This window comes from Arvicola amphibius, chromosome 17 (assembly GCF_903992535.2).
Source record: "Arvicola amphibius chromosome 17, mArvAmp1.2, whole genome shotgun sequence".
Classification (NCBI taxonomy): Eukaryota; Metazoa; Chordata; class Mammalia; order Rodentia; family Cricetidae; genus Arvicola; species Arvicola amphibius.
In genome coordinates, this window is record NC_052063.2 from 32300259 (window position 1) to 32323248 (window position 22990).

At 43.4% G+C, this 22990-nt stretch overlaps 2 protein-coding genes across 2 annotated transcripts; both read right to left on the bottom strand.

Moving 5' to 3' along the window:
- Positions 1–4295: 4295 nt before the first annotated feature.
- On the bottom strand, positions 4296–14737 carry LOC119803643 (retinol dehydrogenase 16-like). The gene is made up of 3 exons (XM_038315056.1): positions 14282–14737; positions 9603–9861; positions 4296–4389 (listed from the first exon to the last, which is right to left on the bottom strand). Exons 1-3 carry the CDS (start codon positions 14592–14594, stop codon positions 4296–4298), a joined length of 666 nt encoding a protein of 221 aa, XP_038170984.1. The 5' UTR covers positions 14595–14737.
- A 2662-nt stretch (positions 14738–17399) lies between these two features.
- LOC119803733 (retinol dehydrogenase 16-like) lies at positions 17400–21594 on the bottom strand. The gene is made up of 2 exons (XM_038315165.2): positions 21087–21594; positions 17400–17892 (listed from the first exon to the last, which is right to left on the bottom strand). The coding sequence occupies exons 1-2, from the start codon at positions 21397–21399 to the stop codon at positions 17675–17677; spliced, it is 531 nt and encodes a 176-aa protein (XP_038171093.1). The 5' UTR covers positions 21400–21594; the 3' UTR covers positions 17400–17674.
- Positions 21595–22990: the final 1396 nt, after the last annotated feature.

The following is a 22990-nucleotide window of genomic DNA, read 5'->3' on the forward strand; positions in this document are numbered from 1 at the left end:
GATCTATGACGAGAAGTTTTTGTTATCCTGTGAGTGGGATTTGGGGACCAAAGCAAACGAGTCTAGAATTCTGAGTCTCCTGGTAGTGTTGACAGCGGTCATCCTAAGTGACCACAGCACTACCCTTTGTACCGAATGGTAGGGCTTCACCTTAACTTCCCCGAGTCCCAGAGGAGCCCCAAGGCGCAGCTACCGCCAGTGCAGGGGTGGGAGTGTGCTATTTACAAACTCTAAATATTCTGCCCTTGTTTTCTTCTCTACTTTAGCTCTTCTTGCTATCAAAATACATCCAAGCAACTGTGCCGATAACTGAATATTATTTCCTTGTCTCCTATCTACAACTATACACAGTTTTACTCTTGATTTTTTTCTTCCCCACTTCTCTCTTTTTTAATATCTACTTATTTCTAAGGGCTCGTTACTCACCTCTTCACCTGTGGGGCAATTTTTCCCTTCGGGGTTCCTCATGGGCCCCTCTGTACACCTGGTACTCTCCTGCATTTTTGGGGTTCCTCAGTCAGCTCCTCATTGCGGTGCTATATGTTGCGGATCAGCCCCAACCAAAAAAAAAAAAAAAAAAAAAACACTTCTTGCCAAGACAGAGGCATTGGAACTGAAGAAATATAAGTGAAAGATACGAAGACAGATAAAAATAAGAAGACTGAGAACCTAGTACAGAGTCAGGAGGGAGTTTCAGGGATTATTCGGGTCCCCGAATCACCCATGTTTGTCTCTCCAACAGCTTTTGCAGCTCATTAAGAGGTCCTGCCACAAAACAAACGGTGTTGATGAAAAGCTGACTGCATGCTTGTTTGTTTTCAGCGGTAGCAGGAAAAAAGTTGTGCTGTTTTAAAATGCTGGCGTTCTGGTCCGTCCTGCCATGGCAAACTCTGACTCTTTCAAGCAGGCGGTCCTAACTATGGAGCTTTTGATTATTGTTTAACACTGTTGCAGCTTGCTTGCTGGCAGGGACCTTGAACCGCCACAGAGCTGTGGTGATAAACATGGCTACAGCCAGTACCTCTGCTATGAGGCTGGAAAGCTAAGGAATGGGCTGGATCCAGCTGCCAAAGTCACGGCTTTATTCCTACCGATATTGTTTGGTAAATTAAAGACTCGTGTCGTCAGAAAAAGAGAGATATACAGTAAAAGAAAGATTTAAAGTCGAAGAAAATGTCTAAATGATTTATGATGTGTTAAAAATATATGCAGGCTAAAGGTTAAAGTTCTTAAAAAAAAAAAAAGGAAGCAGTTTGTTGTGGTGATACACACCTTTAATCCCAACACTTGGGGGGCAGAGGTAGATTGACCTCTGTGACTTCAAGGTGTGGCAGGACATACCTTTAATCCCAATGCCTGGGAGGCAGAGACAGACAGATCTCTGTGAGTTCAAGGTGTGGTAGCATACGCCTTTAATCCCAGCACTTGGGAGGCAAAGGCCAGTGGATCTCTGAGAGTTCAAGGACAGCCTGGTCTATAGAGTTATTCCAGGACAAAGATATACAGAGAACCTGTCTCAAAAAGTAAAAGTAAAAATAAACGAAATAGAGGTTAAAACAAAGCTGCACAAAGATGGAAAATATACAGAGAACCTTGATACTGTATACTATTATGCTCTCTTTGGATTGTTTCAATGCTGAGGAAGGAGCAACAGCTGCTAAAAGATATTTGTTTATAAATGCTGCTGAACTAATACAACATAGATATTTTGAAAATACCTTGACTTCAGAATTTGGATCTAAGGATATGATACTTTGGAAAAGAGATTCTTCTTTTGTTTTTACAGAAAATGAGACCCTGTGGATTGCTTCTATCCCAGTATGGTATGATAGACCACGCCCTCCTGAAAGGTTGCTGTGAACACCCTCAAAAAATTACTTTACCCAACTGCTGACTGAGATAAACCTGGCACACAGATTATACTGTGAAAGACCTAATTAACAGCGCCCCCATTCAGCAGGAAGCAGTTTGGAGAGAAATAACTGCGCCCATGTTCCCAAATATTGTTTATAAATGTTCTTTTACATTTAAAGGGGGAGATAATACAGATATGAATAATTTACATTTGGTATAAATTTTGCCTTATTGATAGAAATTTAAGGTCTATTTTGTTAAATGTATATGTATTTCTGATACTGATTAATGTATTGTGATTGTGTAGTTCATTTTAAAAATGTAATGTATATAGGTTGTTAATGAATAGTCATCAATAATAGTAAAGCTTGTAGTTATGTTAGTTAGATTTTCTAGATATATAGAGATATATTTAAGTTAAATAGGCATTCTTCATATCTTTCAAAGACTACAGAATATCGCATTTTAGATGTTTTAATAACTTAGGGCTTTTCATGACAATGAGACACGTCAGCTCCTGGCAGCACCAATCTACTTCAAGAGGAAGATGGGCATCGAAGAGGCTACTTATGGAGTTTGATAGCCATTTGGGCAAGAAACTGCTCTTGCCTGGACTGTTGGCATAAACTGGACATAAAGAACCCACAGAAAGAGGACTGCTGAACTTGCCTAAATGTGAGATGATTCTTTGGGGTTCCTGATTCATGAATGAGGCTGTGAGACATTCTGCAGGACACAGCAGATACTGACTGAACTGCCTTTGAAATTTCCTGCATCATGGAAATGTCTCCTGGAAACTATGGGCCTGTAGGCCGAAGATGGATGCCCCAACAGTACAAAAGAACTTTGGGTGACTGTCCAGGCAGCGAGATGTCTCTGTCATTTCTAGAGTTTGGAAATTGCATATTTCTTATTTACTTAGGTAATATTGTGTCCTTCTGGAGTCTTTGATGGAGCTGAAGAAGAATAGATAGATAATTATAATTGTTTTCCTTTGTTATGATAAAAGATAAAGTAGATGTAAATATTGTAACTGTAATTCTTACTTGATAACTGTTTTGTTATATGTAATTTTACTATGTTAAAGTTAAAGCCTTTCTTTTTTGTTTAAACAGAAAAAGGAGAAATGATGGAGGGCTCCCATTGGCTAATAAAGAAACTGCCTGGCCCATTTGATTGGCCAGCCTTTAGGTGGGCGGAGTAGACAGAACAGGAAGAAGGAAGTGAGGTAGATGGCTCAGTCAGATGCCACGCCTCTCCTAAATTAGTCAGACCGCAGTGCCTCTCCTCAGAGAGATGCCAGATGCGATGAAGCCAGCCACCAGGTCAAACATGCTGGATCTTTCCCGGTAAGACACCACTTTGTGGTGTTACACAGATTATTCGATATGGGTTAGTCAAGATGTGAGTAAGAGGCTGAAAATAATGGGCCAGGCAGTATTTAAAAGAATAGAGTTTGTGTGTTGTTATTTTGGGTAAAGCTAGCCAGTGGCTGGGAGCCGGGCGGTGGGAAGCCGCCCGCAGCTCCACACTACAAGCTTTGAATGTGCACTGGGAAGCAGGTAACAAAAGGCTTCATTATCATTCTGTTGCCTCGGTAGCTGGATGGCTCAGTCATGTTTTACTTGGTCGTGTAGGCAGAAAACACTTCGTCCCCAGCTGAGCTCATAGTTCAATGGAAGGAGCAGAATCATATTAGCGCATCCTGACCATCTCAGCATGGCGCCGAGTTTCCCCAACTTCAAAAGAGGCTAGGCAACCACCTCCTATATTGGGAGGTGCAGATGGTGCCAGATAGTCTCTCAGATTCTCTGACCACCAGACAATGTGGGAAATGGGCCTGCATTTCTCAGCCCCCACAGCATTTGAGGATAAAATTCTCCTGTTTTTATCTTTTGAAGTTGTGTTTTCAAGGAGCCATGGGCATGCTCCACAACTCCTTGTCCTTGAAGATTATAAGATATACCTGTCGTATGTTTGATATTCCATTGGGAACAAAATTGCTGAAATCCTTTACTCACATATCTGGACCCATTAACTGTCTTTATGATCTTTGGGGTTCTCATATATGAGAAGCATTTTAACAATGAGTTATTACATGCTTAGTAGCTGACCCCGTTTGTACAGTGGCCACCCAGAATTCTGAATATATATCGACTGTTACATGTATATATCTTAATTTGTCAAACTCTGCAATATGAGTAATATCCATTTGCCATGAATGACTAGGAAGCGGTCCTCATGGATTTACCCCCAGATGAGGTACAGATAAATATTATGAGCATCTATAACATTGCTTAATGATTTATGAGCTGCTTCTCTTGTTAATCTAAATAGTTTTCTTCAACTTATACTATTTTGATGATGTTATCTCTGAGCAAGCTCAACCTTAGGCAAAGTAATTAGTTTTGTAAGGTTATCAGCTAAAGCATTACCTTTGGTTAGTGAATCAAGAATATTTGAGCTGAGGCCGGTTCTGTTTGCACTACATATCCTTCACCATCCACATGTGCAGTCTTCCATTGGAAGAACCATCTGTAAAAATTAACACAACATCCTTTAAGGGATCTTTTGCTATAAGTTTTGGGAAAATAAAAGAATATAGTTGTGCAAATTGCAGCACCAGATCAGCTGGAAAAAGATGGTTAATCTGGCCTTCAAATTGAGCAAACGCAATTGCCCAAAGATCACTATTTTGAAATAATCAATCTGTTGCTTAGTATAAGGAATGTTGATCACATCAGATTCTCTGCTAAAATATCTCCTAGATTCTCTCCTGTTTTTCTGTGCTAAGCATGCTACTGTTTAAAAATAAGGGTTTAATTCCTTAACTGATGGAGCACAAAGGTGTAGCCACAAAAGTGAACCTTTTTGCTATAATATTACTGTAGGAATAAGTTTTTGAGATAATATAATGCTTGCCAAGACTGGTCACAATTAACATAATATACTTACTGTCTCTTTTTTTTATTTTATTTATTTATTATGTATACAACATTCCTTCCATGTATGCTTGCATGCCAGAAGAGGGCACCAGATCTCATTAAAGATGGCTGTGAGCCACCATGTGGTTGCTGGGAATTGAACTCAGGACCTCTGGAAGAACAGTCAGTGCTCTTAACCTCTGAGCCATCTCTCCAGCCCCACTTACTGTCTCTTTATAGCATTCTCTACCTGTGTGAGTGCCTGTCTGGCAGCTTCCATAAGCTGTCTAGTGGAATTTGGATCACTGTTTTTTTTAAGAATTTTTCTTAGAGGATCAAGGCCTCCCAAAGGATACATTAAATAAGGTCTCAGTTATTGTATGTTTTCCAACAACTTTTGAAAATCATTTAGAGTCTTTAAACTATCCTTTTTAATTTTTAGTTTTGAGGCTTAATTTTTTCTTTAGGATGTAACATGTGACCTAAATACTGGAAAGGTGGGGGCCCTGTATTTTCTCTGGAACAACAATTAATCCTGCATAGGTAAGGCTCTGTTGTAGTAGTCCATATGTCTCAAGTAAAACTCCTTTATCTTTATGGGCAAGTAAGATATCACAAATAAGCTGGACAATATAAACCTGTGGAAATAGATCTCTATCATTTTGTATAGCCTGAGCTACAAATTTCTGGCACAAGGTAGCACTGTTTGGAATACCCTGAGGTAAGACACTCCATTGATATCTTTTCATTGGCTCTTTGAAATTAACTGAGGTTATACTAAATACAAACCTTTGACAATCTTGTGGTGCCAAAGGAATGGCGTAAAAACAATATTTTGAATCTAAAATAATCTTATGAGTTTCTTTTGGTATAGCTGTAGGAGAAGGCAACCCAGGTTGTAATGCTCACATCAGCTGCATGGTTCCATTAGCCTCTCTTAGGTCCTGAATTAATCTCTACCTTTCTGAATTTTTTTTAATTAAAAAAATTAGGAGAATTACGGGGGGAGGGTAATTCAATGATATAATGTGACATTTACCCAGCTATTCTGGCACTAGCTGTTGGGCAGCTTTTAATTTTTCTTTTATTAGAGGCCACTGATTTACCCATACATGCTTGTTACTTTTCTAGACAATTGAGCAATCTGCATGTAGTGCAGGTTTCTCAGTGACCACTCCTAAAAATATCCTAATGCTACCTTGGGAGACCTTTCACTAGGTATGATAGGATTGTTCTTCCCTTATTTTCCTTGACTAGACCCTGATTGGGTAACAATCCTTGCTGAAACATTTGATTAGCAATAACTGTCAGGGGAATATAAATATACCCCCATTTGGGTCATAAGTCAGCCTGATAAATTTACAGGGAAATGAGAAACAATGTATGACTGAAAAATTCCTTCATGACTTTTTCCATCCTTTCAGTAAAGCTCATTACTACTTTGTTCAGGATTTGGAGTCTGACCACTCCCTTGTAGCTTTGACCGTCTCCATTTTTGAACATTTTGATGGCCACTGACTGACAATTTTAACAAAAATATTCATACAAGTATTCAGAAGACCAGAAAACTTTTTTCATCTGTAAACAACATGAGTTCTGGTTACTTTAGAACTTTGACTTGTAGACAATAGGTGTCAAATGGAGCAAATCTGACATCTCCTCTCTTATCTCTCTTTGATTTTTGGTTTGTACAATGGGAAGTAAAATTAATAGTGAAATCCTCTGGCTTGTCTTTACCACAGAAAATGAGTCATAACCTTGGTTTCTACATGGTAATCAGAGTCAATGACTCCAGGGGCAACAAGGATCCCTTGCATAGTGATGCTACTTCTTCCCAACAGTAGCCCTATAGTGCCCTCTAACAAACCCCAGTGGGGAGAGCTTGCATCTCCATTTTGGGAGTCAGAACTGTGTATATGGAAGAGCTGAGATCAAGCCCTGTGCTGCCTGGGGCTGCCCTGCAAAGGACCTGAATGGGTTTTCTTGTGGGAGAACAGGTTGCTGGGTTACCCCAAAATTCATCTAGGGACCTGTAGTGATGAGATGAGCAGGCCTGCTTTTCGTCCTGCCTGACTCTTGCCCAGCTAGCTCTGTCAATAGAGCATGAGACTCTTAATCTCAGGGTCGTGGGATCGAGCCCCACGTTGGGCACCAGATGAAGGCATAACTCACAAACAATCCCACACCAGTTTGGAATTATGATTAATAGAATGGTTATTTATTTAAAGGGGAAAACTTACAGATCACCGTCCCAGCCCTCTGTGCAATGAGGAAGGGACCCTAGTTGCCGGAAGCAGAGCAGGAAGCCAGATAGTGAGTGGAGGAAAGTGGCCATTTTTTTTAAAGAAAGAGAGAGACCACGCCCCAATAGGCTGGTATCTCAACAGCTATTGGCTGAAGGAGCGGAAGGAGCTCCCGCAACAGGGACCTGAGGATGGCCCTTATGTCCATTTCCTAAAAGGGGTCCCCTTGGTCATTTCTCTTTGGCCTGTGCTTGGTAGTCCAATGTTTCTCTCTCCTGCATCTCTTGCTCAGTCCTGGTTCCTTCCCTGCCCACGGGCATACCCTCCTATCAGGACATTGCCTGATGTGATGCCCCATAAGACCACATCCAAAGCAGCTTCCAGAAGACTAGTAGATCTCACTGTTCCTGGGCCTTGATGTCTTTGTTAGAAGGGAACATAATTAACTGTCTTTCCCTGTAAAGCAGGGGCTATGGTCAGTCCCTGAGTATACAAGTGGTCAACATCTGAACAAACCTGAATGTAATCAGTAATGTTACTTTTCTTTCTAAAAGGCCTTAAAGCAGCTTTATGTATAGCATCAGCATTCTCAAAGGCTAGCTGTTTAACTATCAAAAGACCTGCTTCTGTATCTCCAATCAACCTGTTTGATATCTGCATCAGTCTGGAGACAAAGTCTGGAAACAGTTCATCTGGTCCCTGCCTTATACCACACAATTCCTCAGTCTGCTCTTTAGAGACAGAAGTCTATTCCAGGCCTTTTTGGTAGCTGCATTAATTTGGGCATGTGCTGCCATATCAAAGTTTAGCTGCTGTTCTGTCCCTGTATAAGATCCCTCAGCAACAAGCATTTCATAAGAACTAGGAACTTGTTGGGCCCCATTTCTCTCAGCTGAGGCCTGACATGGTTGTACAAACTCAGTTTTCAACAATAGGTAGTACCCTCCTGACAGGCAAGTTTTGGCCAACTGCTTCTATTCTCCTGGGGGCAGAACTTGAGTTGGGTCACTTTCTGTAATGTCACACAGAATCAGAGTACAGTCACATGACAAGGTGAGCCTGTGGTGAGGAGAGGCCGCAAGCTTCAGACAGGTGTTGTGCAGCAGATAGGGATGAAACTCATGGTGAGGGCAATGCCTCTGTGCTTTAAATGGCACCCTAAGTATTTGGTGCATGGAACTCTCTGGCATAAAATTAGACTCCAGGTAAGACCTGTCTATACATTCCAGGTGCAAAGGGTTACCCTTGCCCAAGTCACCTCCTCCTCACTCTTAGATTTGAACCTTCCCCAAACCCGCCTCAGTCCAGCTGCCCATGGCTCCTGCAGGCATCTGCCTGGAAACACTCTCTGGCCGCTTTCTTCGTGCCTCTCATTTACCATCCCCCCATTCTCTACAACTCACAGGCTGCATGGCACACATGGCTCCCCTGATTCACTCTCTTCTGACTTGCCTCACGAAGATCATGAAGTACATCTTTGTCTGTGGTTCTCATGCTCCCTACATGCCTGCATGCGCCCACTGACTCATCCTCCTGCCTGTATCATATGACTTATCCTTTGGTCGAGTAGCAGCCAGCAGCACATTCAATGGCCACACAGAGCCTAAGCCTGACCATTTTCCCCAACAGGCCTCCTCACCAGGCTGCTAGGTTCCCGCTTGGCTCCTTGCTCTAAAATCCTAAGTCTGATAACTGCTCTGCTCACTGCAAGGATGGCCACAGTATCTCTCTCTCTCTCTCCTCTTTCAATTTCTCAGTTGTCAGAGTTTTTAAGGTCTGGGGGAAAGCCTTCTTGTGGTTCTGTAGTGAGTTGACCACAGACCAAAGCAAGAGTCTAGAAACTACGATATGAACTGAATGAGATGCTCAGCCCACCTCAAGGACATCCTCAAGTTGAACAACATTAACGGTAAAGAGTCTGGACTCTTCCCAAAATATCATATGTCTTACTATGCCTCAAAAAATATTCCCTTTGTGTGCCTTCTGCTACAGCAGGGTATTACATTTTTATGTGCACTGGTGTTTTTCCTGCATGTGTGTCTGTGTAAGGGGTCAGATCTTGGAGTCATAGACAGCTGTGAGCTGACATATGGGTCCTGGGAATTGATCCTGGATCCTCTAGAAGAGTAGCCAGTGCTCATATCTGCTGAGCCATGTATTCCCTTCACGCAGGATACTATTAATTGAACTTGACAGAATGCTGGCACACAATTTTCATCTTGAAAGATTCCTTTAATTCCAGTCCTCAGGAAATAGGTCTGTACAAATTTGAGGCCAGCTGATCTACATAGTGAATTGAAGGCCAGTCAAGTTTACATAGACCATGACTAAAATAAATTAAATATAAATAAACAAACAAACAAAAACCAACCAACCAACCAAACAAACAAACAAACAAATAAATAAATAAATAAATACTGTCTCAACGCTGCCTTTACTGGAAACATGGAAATGTATTCCTGGAGACAGTTACAGCACCCCAAAGCCAGAGTGTGTCCTCTTCATGATGGCCTTTAATGTTTTTGATTAAATGAAACCCTATTCCAATGATTCTCTCAGATACCCACATCCCTGTCATTACCTGATGGAGTCTGAGAAGGCCTCTACACCATACTTGGAGATACAATAACCACCGCCAAGCAAACACAATCGACCCAAGATGCTGGAAACATTGACCACTCGGCCCTTTGCCTTCCTCACTAAGGGCAGCATGCTCAGAGTCACCTCGATCATGCCCAACAGGTTCACATCCAGGATCTTTGCAAAATGCTCTTTCTTCAGGAGCACATTGAGACCCGAAGGGATGGAGATGCCAGCATTGTTGACCAGGGCCCAGAGTCCTGGGGACAGGGGGAAGGAGAGAGTCACACAACACAGGTATAGTTATAGATGAAATGCACACTCCACAAGATAAGACAGCTTAGATATGTGTTTACTGGAGACTAGGACACAATGAAGAACGGCATGGTGTTGACAGAGGTTTCTGTTCCACCCAGTCCCACAGCCATTCAGTCCCAAAGAAAACATACAAAGGCCACATTAATTATAAACTGGTTAGCCTATTAGCTCAGGCTTCTTATTAACTCTTATAACTTATATTAGTCCATAATTCTTGCCTGTGTTAGCCACACAGCTTGGTACCTATTATCAGTGAGGCATTCTCATCTTGCTTCCTCTGCATCTGGGTGATGGCTTCAGAGTGATCTCTCCTCTTCCCAGAAATCTCCTGTTCTCCTCATGCCACCTCTACATCCTGCCTGGTCAACCCACCTGTACTTCCTGCCTGACGACTGGCCAATCAGTGTTTTATTAAAAATAAGAGACGTGACAGGAAATAGACCATTGTCCCACAGCACATCCACCCCCCCCCCTTTTTAAACAAGAACTCTGGATCTAATATCAATTGTTTAGCTCTTTTTCTAGACCATTATCTATTACATCTTGTAACCAACACTCTATAAACAAGATAAATATTCATAATCCATTTTGGGGGGAATGTGCGCATAGTTTTCCAAGCTACTTCCTGCTGATTTGGAGTGCTGATAATCTTAGGGGGTCCTAAAGAACTTTAGAATTATGGTCCAGCCCTGGCTGGAATATCTGTGGGGCTTGCTCGTCTCAGCAAGCAGCCTTGAAGCTGCTCTGGATGTAGAACTCAGACATCTGGGCATCCGCTCCTAGCGGCGTTTTCTCAGGGGGTCTTCCTCGATCAAACCTCAATTTCTTGATCAAGAATCAACCTACAGCCTCTGTTTTCCTGTGGAAACAAAAACAAAACCTCTGGCCCAAAGTAACATATCTTTTAACTTAAATTTTGAAGTCATATTTTCAAAATATGTATGTTGGATTAAATCCAGGAACATTTACAATCAAATGTCTTTTAGCAGCTGTTGCTCCTTCCTCAGCATTCAAACAATTCAAAGAGAGCATAATAACATACAGTATCCAGATTCTCTACGTGTTTTCCATCTTCACGTGGCTTTATTTTAAATTCTGTTTCTTTTATTTTTGCTTTAAGATTTGGCTTTTTGAGACTAGGTTTCTCTATGTATCTTTGGCTGTCCTGGCACTCACTCTGTAGACCAGGTTGTCCTTGAACTCAGAGATCTGCTGCTTCTGCCTCTCAAGGTTGCCACCACCACATCCAACTTCTGTCTTTCTTTCATTTTTATTTTAACGACTTTATCCTTTTTCTTTTCTCTCCCAAGCCTACATATATTTTTAAACACACTGTAAACCATTTAGACGTTTTCTTTGTCTTTGAATCTATCTTTACTGTATATCTTTCTTTTTCTGACCACATGAGTATTTAATTTGCTATTATATATATATATATATATATATATATATATATATATATATATATGGCTAGGATTAAAACCATGGCTTTGATGGCTAGATCCACTACATTCCTTAGCTGTCTGAGAGTCTAGCCTCATGGTGGAGGAATTGGTCGGAGCTATGTTTATTGCCACAACTCTATGGAGTTTCAAGGTTCCTGCCACCACCAAGAAGCATGCTATTGGCTACTCATAAACACCATTTAAGCTTTTGGTGGTGGGGCTTCTTAAAAGAGGTGCAAGATTTTTGCTTCTAAGCTGAGTCAGAAAGCCTCTCTTAAATGAGGGGCACTTGCCTCTAGTAAACAGAATCCATCTGTGCTTAACACTATTATTTTGTGTCTAGAATTCCTTCCCAAACTCTCTCAGGTTTTACGTGGATTTAGCTTTCAATGTTGGTGCCATTTATTTGACAGAGGTTTCTTTCCCACGAGGTCCCACAGCCATTTAGGCCCAAAGAAAACACACAAAGGCCCATATTAATTATAAACTGGTTAGCCTATTAGCGCAGGCTTCTTATTAACTCTTATAACTTATATTAGCCCATAATTCTGGTCTGTATTAGCCATGTGACTGGGTACCTGATATCAGTGAGGCATTCTCACCTTGCTTCCTCTGCCTCTGGGTAATGGCTGCAGAGTGACCTTTCCTCTTCCCAGAATTCTCCTGTTCTCGTTTCCCCACCTCCACTTCCTGCCTGGTTGCCCTGCCTATACTTCCCGCCTGGCTACTGTGCAATCAGCATTTTATTAAAAATAAGACTAGTGACAGGATAAAAGACCATTGTCCCACAGCAGCATGGTATCCTCAGGGCTCTAGGCTCCTTTAACCCTTCCTGACCCAGTGCGCTGCATGGGAAGCAATAGCAGTCACTTCTCAGTTGCTGATCTTCAGAACAGATGTTGAACACATGCTGTGCCTCTGCTAACCTGGAGAACAAGATGCTCTGCTTGTGTTTTACAGGTTGATGTCATGCTTGCACATACTTTACGCTTACAGCCACGTTTTCTGATCTCTCTGAGCAGTTTACACACTGCGGCCTCTGTCTTTCAATGACAAAGAAAAGTAGGAGAAAGGGTCGTGGGGGACAGCTCAGTGTGCAGAGCACTTGCCTCCCATGCATGGAGACCTGAGTTTGAGCACCACAACCAACATGAAAAGGCCAGAAACGGGGCTGTGTGTAATCCTGAAACTGGGGAGACCTAGACAGGAGCCTACTAGCCCAATAGCCTAACAAATCTGTGAAACCCAGGTGGGAGATTCTTTTTTATAAAAACCAAGCAAACAAACTCACAGGAATAAACAAAGAAGGTAGGCAGTGACCACTCCCAGGGTGTCTTCTGGCCAGTATGCCTTGGCACATTCAGCATCAACACTGAGCAACTTCCCCGACAAGCTTACAAAACAAAGCCAACCTGAGGGAGCAGCAAGGCTACAGCACAGCTCCACACTCGGCTCTCATCCCGCTCATCCACAGGACACTGACGCTGGTCTCTTTTAGTCACTGTTGCAGAATCCAGGCAGCCACCCTGTCCGTGCTGCAAACCTCACCAGCACGTTCACTGTCAACCACCGTGCTTGGTCACCTGCAGGCTACTGGGTTCAAGGCTATTGTGGTGCTTATTGGTTTTGAAGAATTGGGCCCAAAAGGCACGTGCCACCTCACCCCAAACCCATACTTTATCCTGCTGGAAACACAAACTGTTTAACTGAGAAATTTTATTGCTAGGATCCCACCACAAGCTCAGAAAACTGACTACCAGGATAGTGCTCGTGATCATAACTGTAGGGAAGAAGATGTGGGTGGTAGCACAGACCTGCAATCCTGGTACAGGACGGTCTGAGGCAGAGAGGTTGTGAGTTCAAGGCCAGTCACTATCCATTTCCTGTCCTAAAATCTCAAGCTAAAACAATCACAAATGTACCAGACAATCCCAGCATCTGATCCCAAGATATGGGATCATTAGTGGGGCTTTCTTGATGGTTAGATTTCTTAATTCATTAAATATTAGCATGCAAGCCAGACTCTGATGGCGAATGCCTTTAATACCAGCATTTGTGAGACACAAAAGGATTCATCTCTGAGTTGGAGGCCAGCTTTGTCTGCAGAATTCCAGAACAATCAAGAAACAAAGAAACCACGTTTTGAAAGTACAAGTATCAAAGGAATGTCGAGGTAAAAATTGCTTACCTTTCTTAAGCGAAAAGAATGCATTTACTTTAATGCACACAGGTGAAAATGTTACCAGTTTTTATGCACTGGATACTAAATTATAGGTTAAATTGTGTTGTTTAACATGCTCTAGTAATTTGAACAATCACCATGTTTTCAACTTATTCTTAGATTTCTTTTAAACCATGGGTGGTCATTTGTGCCATCACAGTTAACACTGTCAGCTGATGAAAGAAGAGAGTCATCTCTCCCTTATTTCCCTAATCAGTCCGTAGTCTTGTCATGGCTGCTCTACACGGGAGCAGTCTTGTCTCCCTCCACAGAGGATGGCAGGTGACAAGTAAGAGCAAGGACCGTGCTGACCCAGGAGATCCACCCAAGTGGGGCCCAGATATCCTGCACACATAGCCCAGGGACAAATCCCATCCTCTGCTCCAGAAGGGACCCTGCTCTAAGCACCCAGCAGTCTAGATTGTCTGCATAGAGAAGGGGACAGAGCACAGTCAGGAAGCTGAGAAGGCGAATCCTCCACAGGGCACCTTCTTACCAAGACCAGAGAGACTGAGAGACAGCAGGTAGGGGCTGGAGAGAGAGAAAGTGCTCAGGTGATGTTCAGGGGAGAGCAGGAGGCTGCTGGAACTTCAAGTGCCCTAACTCACATAAGGCATCTTGCCAGGGAGTGTGACCAAGAGACCCCTTCAAGCAGGGAGACAAACCAACAGACACAGACCGGGATCTCAATATTACCTCTCTTCCCAACACGCTCCTTCACCCACTGGGTGGCTGCCACAATACTCTCTGTCTTGGTGACGTCAAGGATCACTGTCTCCAGCCTGTCCGATGTCTTGTTCCTCAGCTCCTCGGCTCCCTTCTCCGTCAGACATGCAGCCAGTACCCTCATGCCCCTCCTGTCCAGCTGTCTGGCCAGCAGGTTCCCAAAGCCCGAGTCACAGCCTGTGATGAAGACATGCTTGTCTTGGAGATGGCTCACCACCTGCCTCTCCCTGATCAAGCGCAGGAGGGTCCACAGGCCCACTAGAGCCACCAGGTAGAGCCACATGGCTTGCAGAAGACAAGCTGAGAGCAAGAAAACTCCTATTCAGAATGAGCCTGACTTAAGTTCACACAGGACAAGCTAGGAAATCTGGACTGTGATTTGTACCTTAGAATCCACACTTTCCTCTCAAACCACGGTATTTCTGTAACATTTATTTCATGCCTGACCTCTGCTCTTTGAACTGTGTTTGGTCTTCTGATATCCAGTGCCCTGTGGCATGCCCTTCCTTGCTGTCAAAGAAAATACAACTTCTTGTTAAGCAGGACACCTCCATGCCCTTACGATTTTGCTTCTTTTACTCACGTGGGAATACGTGCATGTTTCCTTGCACATGCCCACTTAATTCAAGTCCTAGGGTCACCTTGTGTCTCAGTGTCTCGCACACAGCTCCCTAAACCCAGAGCTATGTGAACATAATTTAGGTGCTGTTGCCAGCATTCACTTAGACTCAGGACACTGTTTACAAGGAAATCCTTACCTTAGTTCAGGTCATCTTCCTCGGGCTCCTCAGCCAGATTCTTTCCTCAGTAAATAAAGTTCCTCTCCTTGTCTGTAGAGCTTCAGGGGAGGCTAAAGAAAGACAGGGAGAGCTGGTGTCTTTCTGGTACAGCATCTGCCTGGGATGAAGGAGGTACCAACTACAAACCTTTCCTTGTTCCTTCTCTTCTTTGCTTCTTTGGTTTTCTGTCTTTTTTTTTTTGTCAACTGACACAAGCCAGAATCAAATTAGAAGGACCTCATCTGAGAAGAGGCTCCCAGGAGATTGCTATAGGCAAGACTTTGGTGGCCTTTTCTTGATCGTTCATTGATTAAGGAGGGTCTACTCTCCAATGGACAGGGTCCTTCCCGGAAAGGTGGTTCAGAGCAGTATAAAAATTTTGGCTGAGTTAGGAGCAAAGCAGGACACAACATCTCCCAAGCTCTCTGCTTCAGTTCACGACTCCGGGTTCCTGCCTTGACTTCCCTTCACGATGCCTGTCACTCAGAGGTGAAATGAACCCTTTCCTCCCCACGTCGCTTTGGGCCATGGTGTTTCAGCACAGCAATAGAAGGCTGCTGAGGGCAGATGTCCTTCTCTTGACCACGCAGAATCACCGGACACAAGTGGAGCAATCTTGAGTTGTAACCACCACGAATGCCCCAGGCCAACCTGAGCCAGGATTTCTTGCATGATTTCCCACCAATCCTTACTTACACAAAATGTCTAGAGATACTTGAAGCCTTGCATGTGGTTCCTGGCTCTAGGGTCATGCCTAACGGAATCTCTGATTCAAGCTCAAAATAAACAGGGTAACTTGCAGCACAGATACAGTTGCATTCGTCCTTACCCATGGTTTTCACTGATTTTTAATTCAGATTGCACGAATCAAAATAGGCTTGTCACCCACAAGGATGAGATCTGTCATGGAGTCTCCCAGTGCTTGTATACACAAACTCCGTCTTCCTGCCTTTCTTCGTCAGGTCTCCTAGTATTTCATGTCCGCTCCTCATTCCCTAGGACGCCGTAGTTCTAGAAAGCAGGATGTGGGTGCCCATCATCTGCCCTCTCTCCTCCATTTCTGATGTTTGAGATTGGTCCAACCCTATCGATCAGCTTCCACACAGCCTACACAGTGGAGAAAAGCTACTGTTTTTAAAACATGTGATTTGTATGTGAAGGTGTTTGTGCGTGTGTATACACATATATGTTCACATGTATGTAGAGAGAGAGCTGTAATTCCAGGAGACTTCATATTCACACTTGTTTTCCACTCACAGCGATCCTCCTGGCTCAGCTTTGCAGAATGCTAACATTGCAGGAGTGACCTACCAGGCCCTGGGCTTCCTCTCCCTACAAGGAGAACCTGGGCTGACCAGAATGAACCACACAGGAGCATTTGGAGGCTCTTAGCTCCTTTACATCCTGGTCATCCTGTTCCTTTACTGCTCTGATGCTGGAACCAACACTCATTGTGAGTTTGATGAGTAATTGCTTGAAATATTACATGCTAGACTATTATCATGGGTAATATTCCTGTTTGTATGTATCAATCAAACATAAAATAGCAGCATGTCTAGGGTGTGCATTCATAATCCCAGCACTGGAGACACCGGAGCAATATAAAGACAAGGAAGCCCTGAGAGAAGGTGTGCTGTAGACCAGGACATCAAAATGACAAGGACCAAGGCTTCAGACCCAAAGAAAATTGGAACAACCTTTCCATATGGCTCAGGCTCAGAATTGGCAAAGTCTTCTTCCTCTACTTCAAGTTCTAGTGTTTATGGATGCCTGATCATTCTGAAGAAAACTGGCAACTGAAGCTCCCTGGATGTTCTAGCCTGAGACAGCTGCCTTCAGACCTCCTACAGAGCCAAGAAAGCCTCTTCCCCTTCCCTGTCACAATAACCAAGCTGAGGCTGCAGCTTACAGTGGAGCAGCTGAGGCTCCATCAGAGCACACACGAGCCACTGATGCCAGCTTTTCTGTCCACGTGTCTGTGTGTCTGTCCTTTCTTCATTCCCTCACTGCCCCTCAAAGGCCCTGTGGGGTCAGACCTAAGAGATGTGCTAAAGCAAGGCTAGAGATTGAGAAGGACATGACGTACCTGGGTGACATAGTGAGATCCTGTCTCAAAATAGATAATTAACTAAAGATATAAATAAGGTGTTTAACCATAGGGACAGGTGGTAGACCAGAGGACCAAAATGTGCTCCCAACTCCACAGTTAGGTAATTCACAAGAGCCTGTAAGTACAGGCCCAGGGAAATCAATCATCTGGACTCTATGGGTATTCCTACATGCATGGAATATAGACACACATGCAGACAGACAAATAAAATTTTTTTTTAATTTAAATAAGTAAAATGGATGATACATGGAAGATCAATTTTGTGTTTTTACCAAAATTGGAATCATTGTACAGACAGCAGTTTCTCCTGTGGCTCGATGTTCTCCATGCTCACACGGAAGAAAGACAAGTCAGGCACCTGTGAATCCCCCTCCAGTGACAAGTTTGTCCCGAGCCCAGCATCTGCCTTCTCCCGAGGATCCTCTCCCTCACACTGCACTCTTATACCCCCAACTACGGAAACAGATGCAGGCTTCACAGAGCTTTGTCAGGCTTCAGGGAGGTCCAGTAGAAGAAGGCATCTGCAAGACAGGTGGGCAGGTAGCTCACAGGGATGAAGAAAAGCTTGGCATCCCAACCAGTTGAGTATCGAAGCCGGGGATGACAGGAAGTCAGCGCATGCTCCATGTAGTCCGTCATCAAGGAGAGGTTCTCTTTGCACCTTTGGTCCAGTGACTTTAGCATTGTCAGATCTACGCAGGAGAAATGATTCAGGGGGTGATTATCTCTACCACTTCTGCTCTAGACCAACATGGAGGAAAACCTCGCTAGAGCCCATGCCTCCCATGTCAGAAGCCATGCCCAAGCCTAGCCTGTCCCTCATCATCAGGAGGACACAGCCCGGCTTCGAGGAGGAACCATGCACACGCTCCACCTGGGCGTCAGCTCATGGAAGGTGCTGTCCATCCCGGCCCCATTGCTGACTTCACTCTCAGCTGAAGAGGATGAGAGGTTCAGATGGGACAGAGCCCCAAGCTCTAGGTCAAGAAACTCACTTTGCGAAAATGTACCCACCCACCCCATGGGTCTAAACGCCCTTCCTTTGAAGAGAAAGACTGTGGGGTTTTTTTCTGGCTTAATGAATAGAAGACTAAGGTTTCAGACTAGACTTCCTTGGGCCCTCATAGTTCACATACGGGATGCCAGGAACTTCTCGCCATAGATCTCTTTGATTTCTGAGCTGGCCCGGCCCCACAGCATCTTAAGACTACATAAATGCCGGTCACTACTGGAACCTGTAGTCTTAAAACTTCCAGGCTCTACAATAGCCACCTTCACTCCAAAACAGGAGAGCTCCCTCCTGCAAGACAGACAGACATTAAGGACTTCAGAGGAATTTCTGTTAGGTCACTCCGAATCAGAGTACAGTCACATGACAACGTGAGCCTAAGCCTAGCCATGTCTGCTTAGCATTGTTTTTGTTAAAAGGGGGCACTCCTGCTCAGAAAACGTTTACAGATACTCACTAAAGACAGATTCAGACAGAAATAAAATTCTGAACGGGTCATAGTATGTTTTTAAAAATGTACATAGGCTTGGGAGACAGGAAAAAAGAATATAGACAGTTATAAAAACAAATAAATGGTTTTAAAAATAAAACAAAGTCTTTAAAGAGACAGTAAAAGTAATAGAAAGGAGTACAGACAGTGATAGATTAAAGGAGTGAAGAAAAATAAGACACGTAAGATGTAATACGCACAGAGAGCCTGGGTTGTGTATATTATTGTGTTCTTTGAACTTTTAGACTGCAGAGAGACATTTGATTCTGGGGGATGCTAAGTAAAACCAACATAAAGGTACATGGACTTCAAAATTTGGATCTCAGGATATGTTACTTTTGAAAAGAGGTTCTGCTTTTGTTTCCACAGAGGATGAGAACCCGTAGATTTCCTTCCAGGCTAATGTGATTTGATGGAACAAGAGCCCCTGAAAGGTCTTGGTGAACCCTAAAAATATTTTGTCCAACAAAGAGCAGGAAGCTGTTTGGAGAAAATAATGCCCAAATTCCAAAAATGATTTTTTATAAATGTTGGTTTTCATTTAAAGGGGGTTGATTATAAATGTTTAATGTCACAACAAATTTCTTTCAAAAAAAAAGAGGGAGATAAGATATAGACATGAATGCTATACGTTGGTATGGATCTTGGTTTATTGCTATAAATTTAAGGTCAATTTTGTTATCTGTGTATTTCTACTCTTGTTTAAGGTATTATGTTTGTGCAGCTCATTTAAAAATGTAATATATAATTAAAAATGATGGGTTATAGTTATCTGTAATTGTCAAACTTATAGTCTGTTGCGGGAGCTCCTTCCGCTTCTTCAGCCAATAGCTGCTGAGATACCAGCCCATTGGGGCATGGTCTTTCTGTGTAAAAAAGCTGCCACTGCCCTCAGCTCACTCTCTGGCTTCTGGCTCTGCTTCCGGCGACTAGTCTCCCTTCCTGATCAAGCAGAGGGCTGTTGTGTGGGACGGTGATCTGTTTTTCCCCCTTAAATAAATAACCATTCTATTAATCATAATTTCAAACTAGTGTGGGATTGTTTGTGACTTACACCTTCAATAGTCATGTTAGTTAGGTATTCTAAAATACAAAGATATATTTCAGGTAGATAGATAATCTTTAACACTTCAAAGACCTACAGAATATGGCATTTAAAGTGTTTTAAGAACTTAGACTTTTCTCAACAGTGAGACATGTCTGATTCTGGCAGAACTAATTACTTCAGAGAGGTTGATGGACGTTGAAGAAACTTGTTATGGAATTTGCCTTCAATGTGACAAGGCTAGCCATTTGGGCAAGAACCTGCTCTTGCCTGGACTACTTGATGGTATGCTATATGAACTGGACATGCAGGACCCACAGAGAAATGGCTCCAGAACGTGTCTAAAGAAGGTTAGACAGTCCTTCAGGATTCCAGTTTCATGAAAGAGTCTTCCAGATTTTCTACAGGACACAGAAAAAAAAACAAAAACAAAGAAGAAAGTGACTCACCAACTGCCAATAGACGCAAAACAGTCTTTCAAATTTCCTGACTCACTGTAAAGTCTGCAGGACACTATGAGCCTGTAGGTTGCCCAAATGCTACAGAAGAGCTCAGGTGACTTTACAGGCAGCACGATGTCTCTGTCAATTCCAGAACTTTGGAAGTTGCTTACAATACACTTCCTGTTTTCTTAGGTAATATTATATTCTTTTGGGGTCTTTGATTCAGTTGAAGATTAGAGAGTTATAATTATAGTTTTTCTTTGTTATGATAAAAGATAAAATAGATATAAAATTTTAAACTCACAAAAATAGAATAGATGATGGAGTATTTTTCTTAATTTGCTAAATGTAAAAGGGTTAAATATGGTAAGTAATTCTTGGTCGATAACTGTTTTGTTATATGTAATTCTACTATATTAAAGTAAAACCTTCCTTTTTATAATTAGACAAAAATGTAGAGATGATGTGGGATGCTCTTCTTTATCTGTGCTGCTTTAATTGATTGATGGATAAAGTTGTTTCAGCCAATGGTTTAGCAGAGTAAAGCCAGGTGGGAAGCATGAACAGAAATATAGAGAGAGAACAGGCAGAGTCAAGGAGATATCATGTAGCTGCTGAAGAGACAGATACTAGACCATTATGAGTAGGGCACAGACTTGTGAGAAACACAGACGGGAGGGCGGACATGGAATCAGACAGGGCACCAGCTGACCAACACTAGAGAGCTTGAAGGACTAGGTATAGGAGTAAGAAGAAGGGCTGACATGCTGGGGGAGAGCCAGAGTCTGCAGTCACTTTAATTCCACCCCCACCCACATCGGGAACCTTTGCGGGCAAAGCAGACATTTCCTTCACGCAGCCATAAAACCACCAGACAGAGACAGGGATCTCAATGTTACCTCTGTTCCCAACACGCTCCTTCACCCACTGGGTGGCTGCCACAATACTGTCTGTTTTGGTGACATCAAGGATCACTGTCTCCAGCCTGTCCGATGTCTTGTTCCTCAGCTCCTCGGCTCCCTTCTCTGTCAGACATGCAGCCAGCACCCTCGTGCCCCTCCTGTCCAGCTGTCTGGCCAGCAGGTTCCCAAAGCCCGAGTCACAGCCCGTGATGAAGACATGCTTGTCTTGGAGATGGCTCACCACCTGCCTCTCCCTGATCAAGCGCAGGAGGGTCCACAGGCCCACTAGAGCCACCAGGTAGAGCCACATGGCTTGCAGAAGACAAGCTGAGAGCAAGAAAACTCCTATTCAGAATGAGCCTGACTTAAGTTCACACAGGACAAGCTAGGAAATCTGGACTGTGGATTTCTACCATAGAATCCACACTTTCTTCTCTAACCAGGGTATATCTGCAACACTTAATTCATGCCTGACCTCTGTTCTTCTATTAGTTTTCTGATATCCAGTGCCCTGTGGCATGCCCTTCCTTGCTGTCAAAGAAAACACAACTACTTGTTAAACAACACACCTCAATTCTCTTATGTTCTTTGCTTCTTTTACTCATGGGGCAATATATTCATGTTTTATTACACATGGCCACCACAGCCAAAACTCAGGCTCACCTTGTGACTCAGCACCTTACCCACAGTGCCGTAAACCCAGGGCTATGGGAACATACCCAGGTGCTGGTACCACCATTCGCTTGAACTCAGGACACGGTTTACAAGGAAATCCTGCTCTGAGCTCAGGTCTCCTCCTTGGGCTCCCCAGCCAGAATCTCTCCTCATAAAACAGAGTGGCTCTTTGTGTTTCTAGAGATCAAGGGGAAGCTAAAGAGACCTCAGGGTGAGCTGGTATCTTCCTACTACAGCATCTGCCTGGGATGAAGGAGGTACCAACTACAAACCTCAAAGGACAGTGAGGGGATGGTCATATGGGACCCAGATACATGTGGCTTCCCAGAATGGATGCGAGGGTACGAATGACTTTTACCTTCTCAAGATGCCGTCCTTGTTCCTTCTCTTCTTTGTTTGTTTCTTTGGTTTTCTGTCTTTTTTTTTTACTATTTTATCAACTGACACAAGCCGGAACCAAAGTAGAAGGACCTCAACTGAGAAGAGGCTCCCAGAGGATTGCTATAGGCAAGACTGTGGTGGCCTTTTCTTGATTATTCATTGATTAAAAAAGATCCACGCTCCTATGGACAGGGTCGTCCCTGGACAGGTGGTTGCGAGCGGCATAAAAGTGATGGCTGAGTTAGTCAAGAGGAGCAAACCAGGACACAACATCCTCCCCACCCACATGTTCTCTGTTTCAGTTCATGACTCTGGGTTCCTGCCTTGACTTCCCCTCACGATGTCTGTCACTCAGAGGTGAAATGAATCCTTTCCTCCCCACGTCGCTTTCGGCCATGGTGGTTTCAGCACAGCAATAGAAGGCTGCTGAGGGCAGATGTCCTTCTCTTGACCACGCAGAATCACCGGACACAAGTGGAGCAATCTTGAGTTGTAACCACCATGAATGCCCCAGACCAACCTGAGCCAGGATTTCTTGCATGATTTCCCACCAATCTTTACTTTGACAAAATGTCTGGAAATAATTGGAGCTTTGCATGTGGTTCCTGTTTGATTGCTAGATGCTGGGTCTGAAGAATGTTTGGGAAGCATTGGGGTTTTGGCCTTGTTGGAGGAGGTGTGTCACTCGGGGCCAGCTGTCAGGTTACTAAAGAGTCCATCCACTCAAATCTGCTCTGTTCCCTGCTTCTGGGAGATGTGAGCTCTCCTGCTGCTCCAGCTGTCTGCCCCGGGGGCTTTTCTCCACCATCATAAACCCGATCTTACCTAAGCCCAGCTAAATGCTT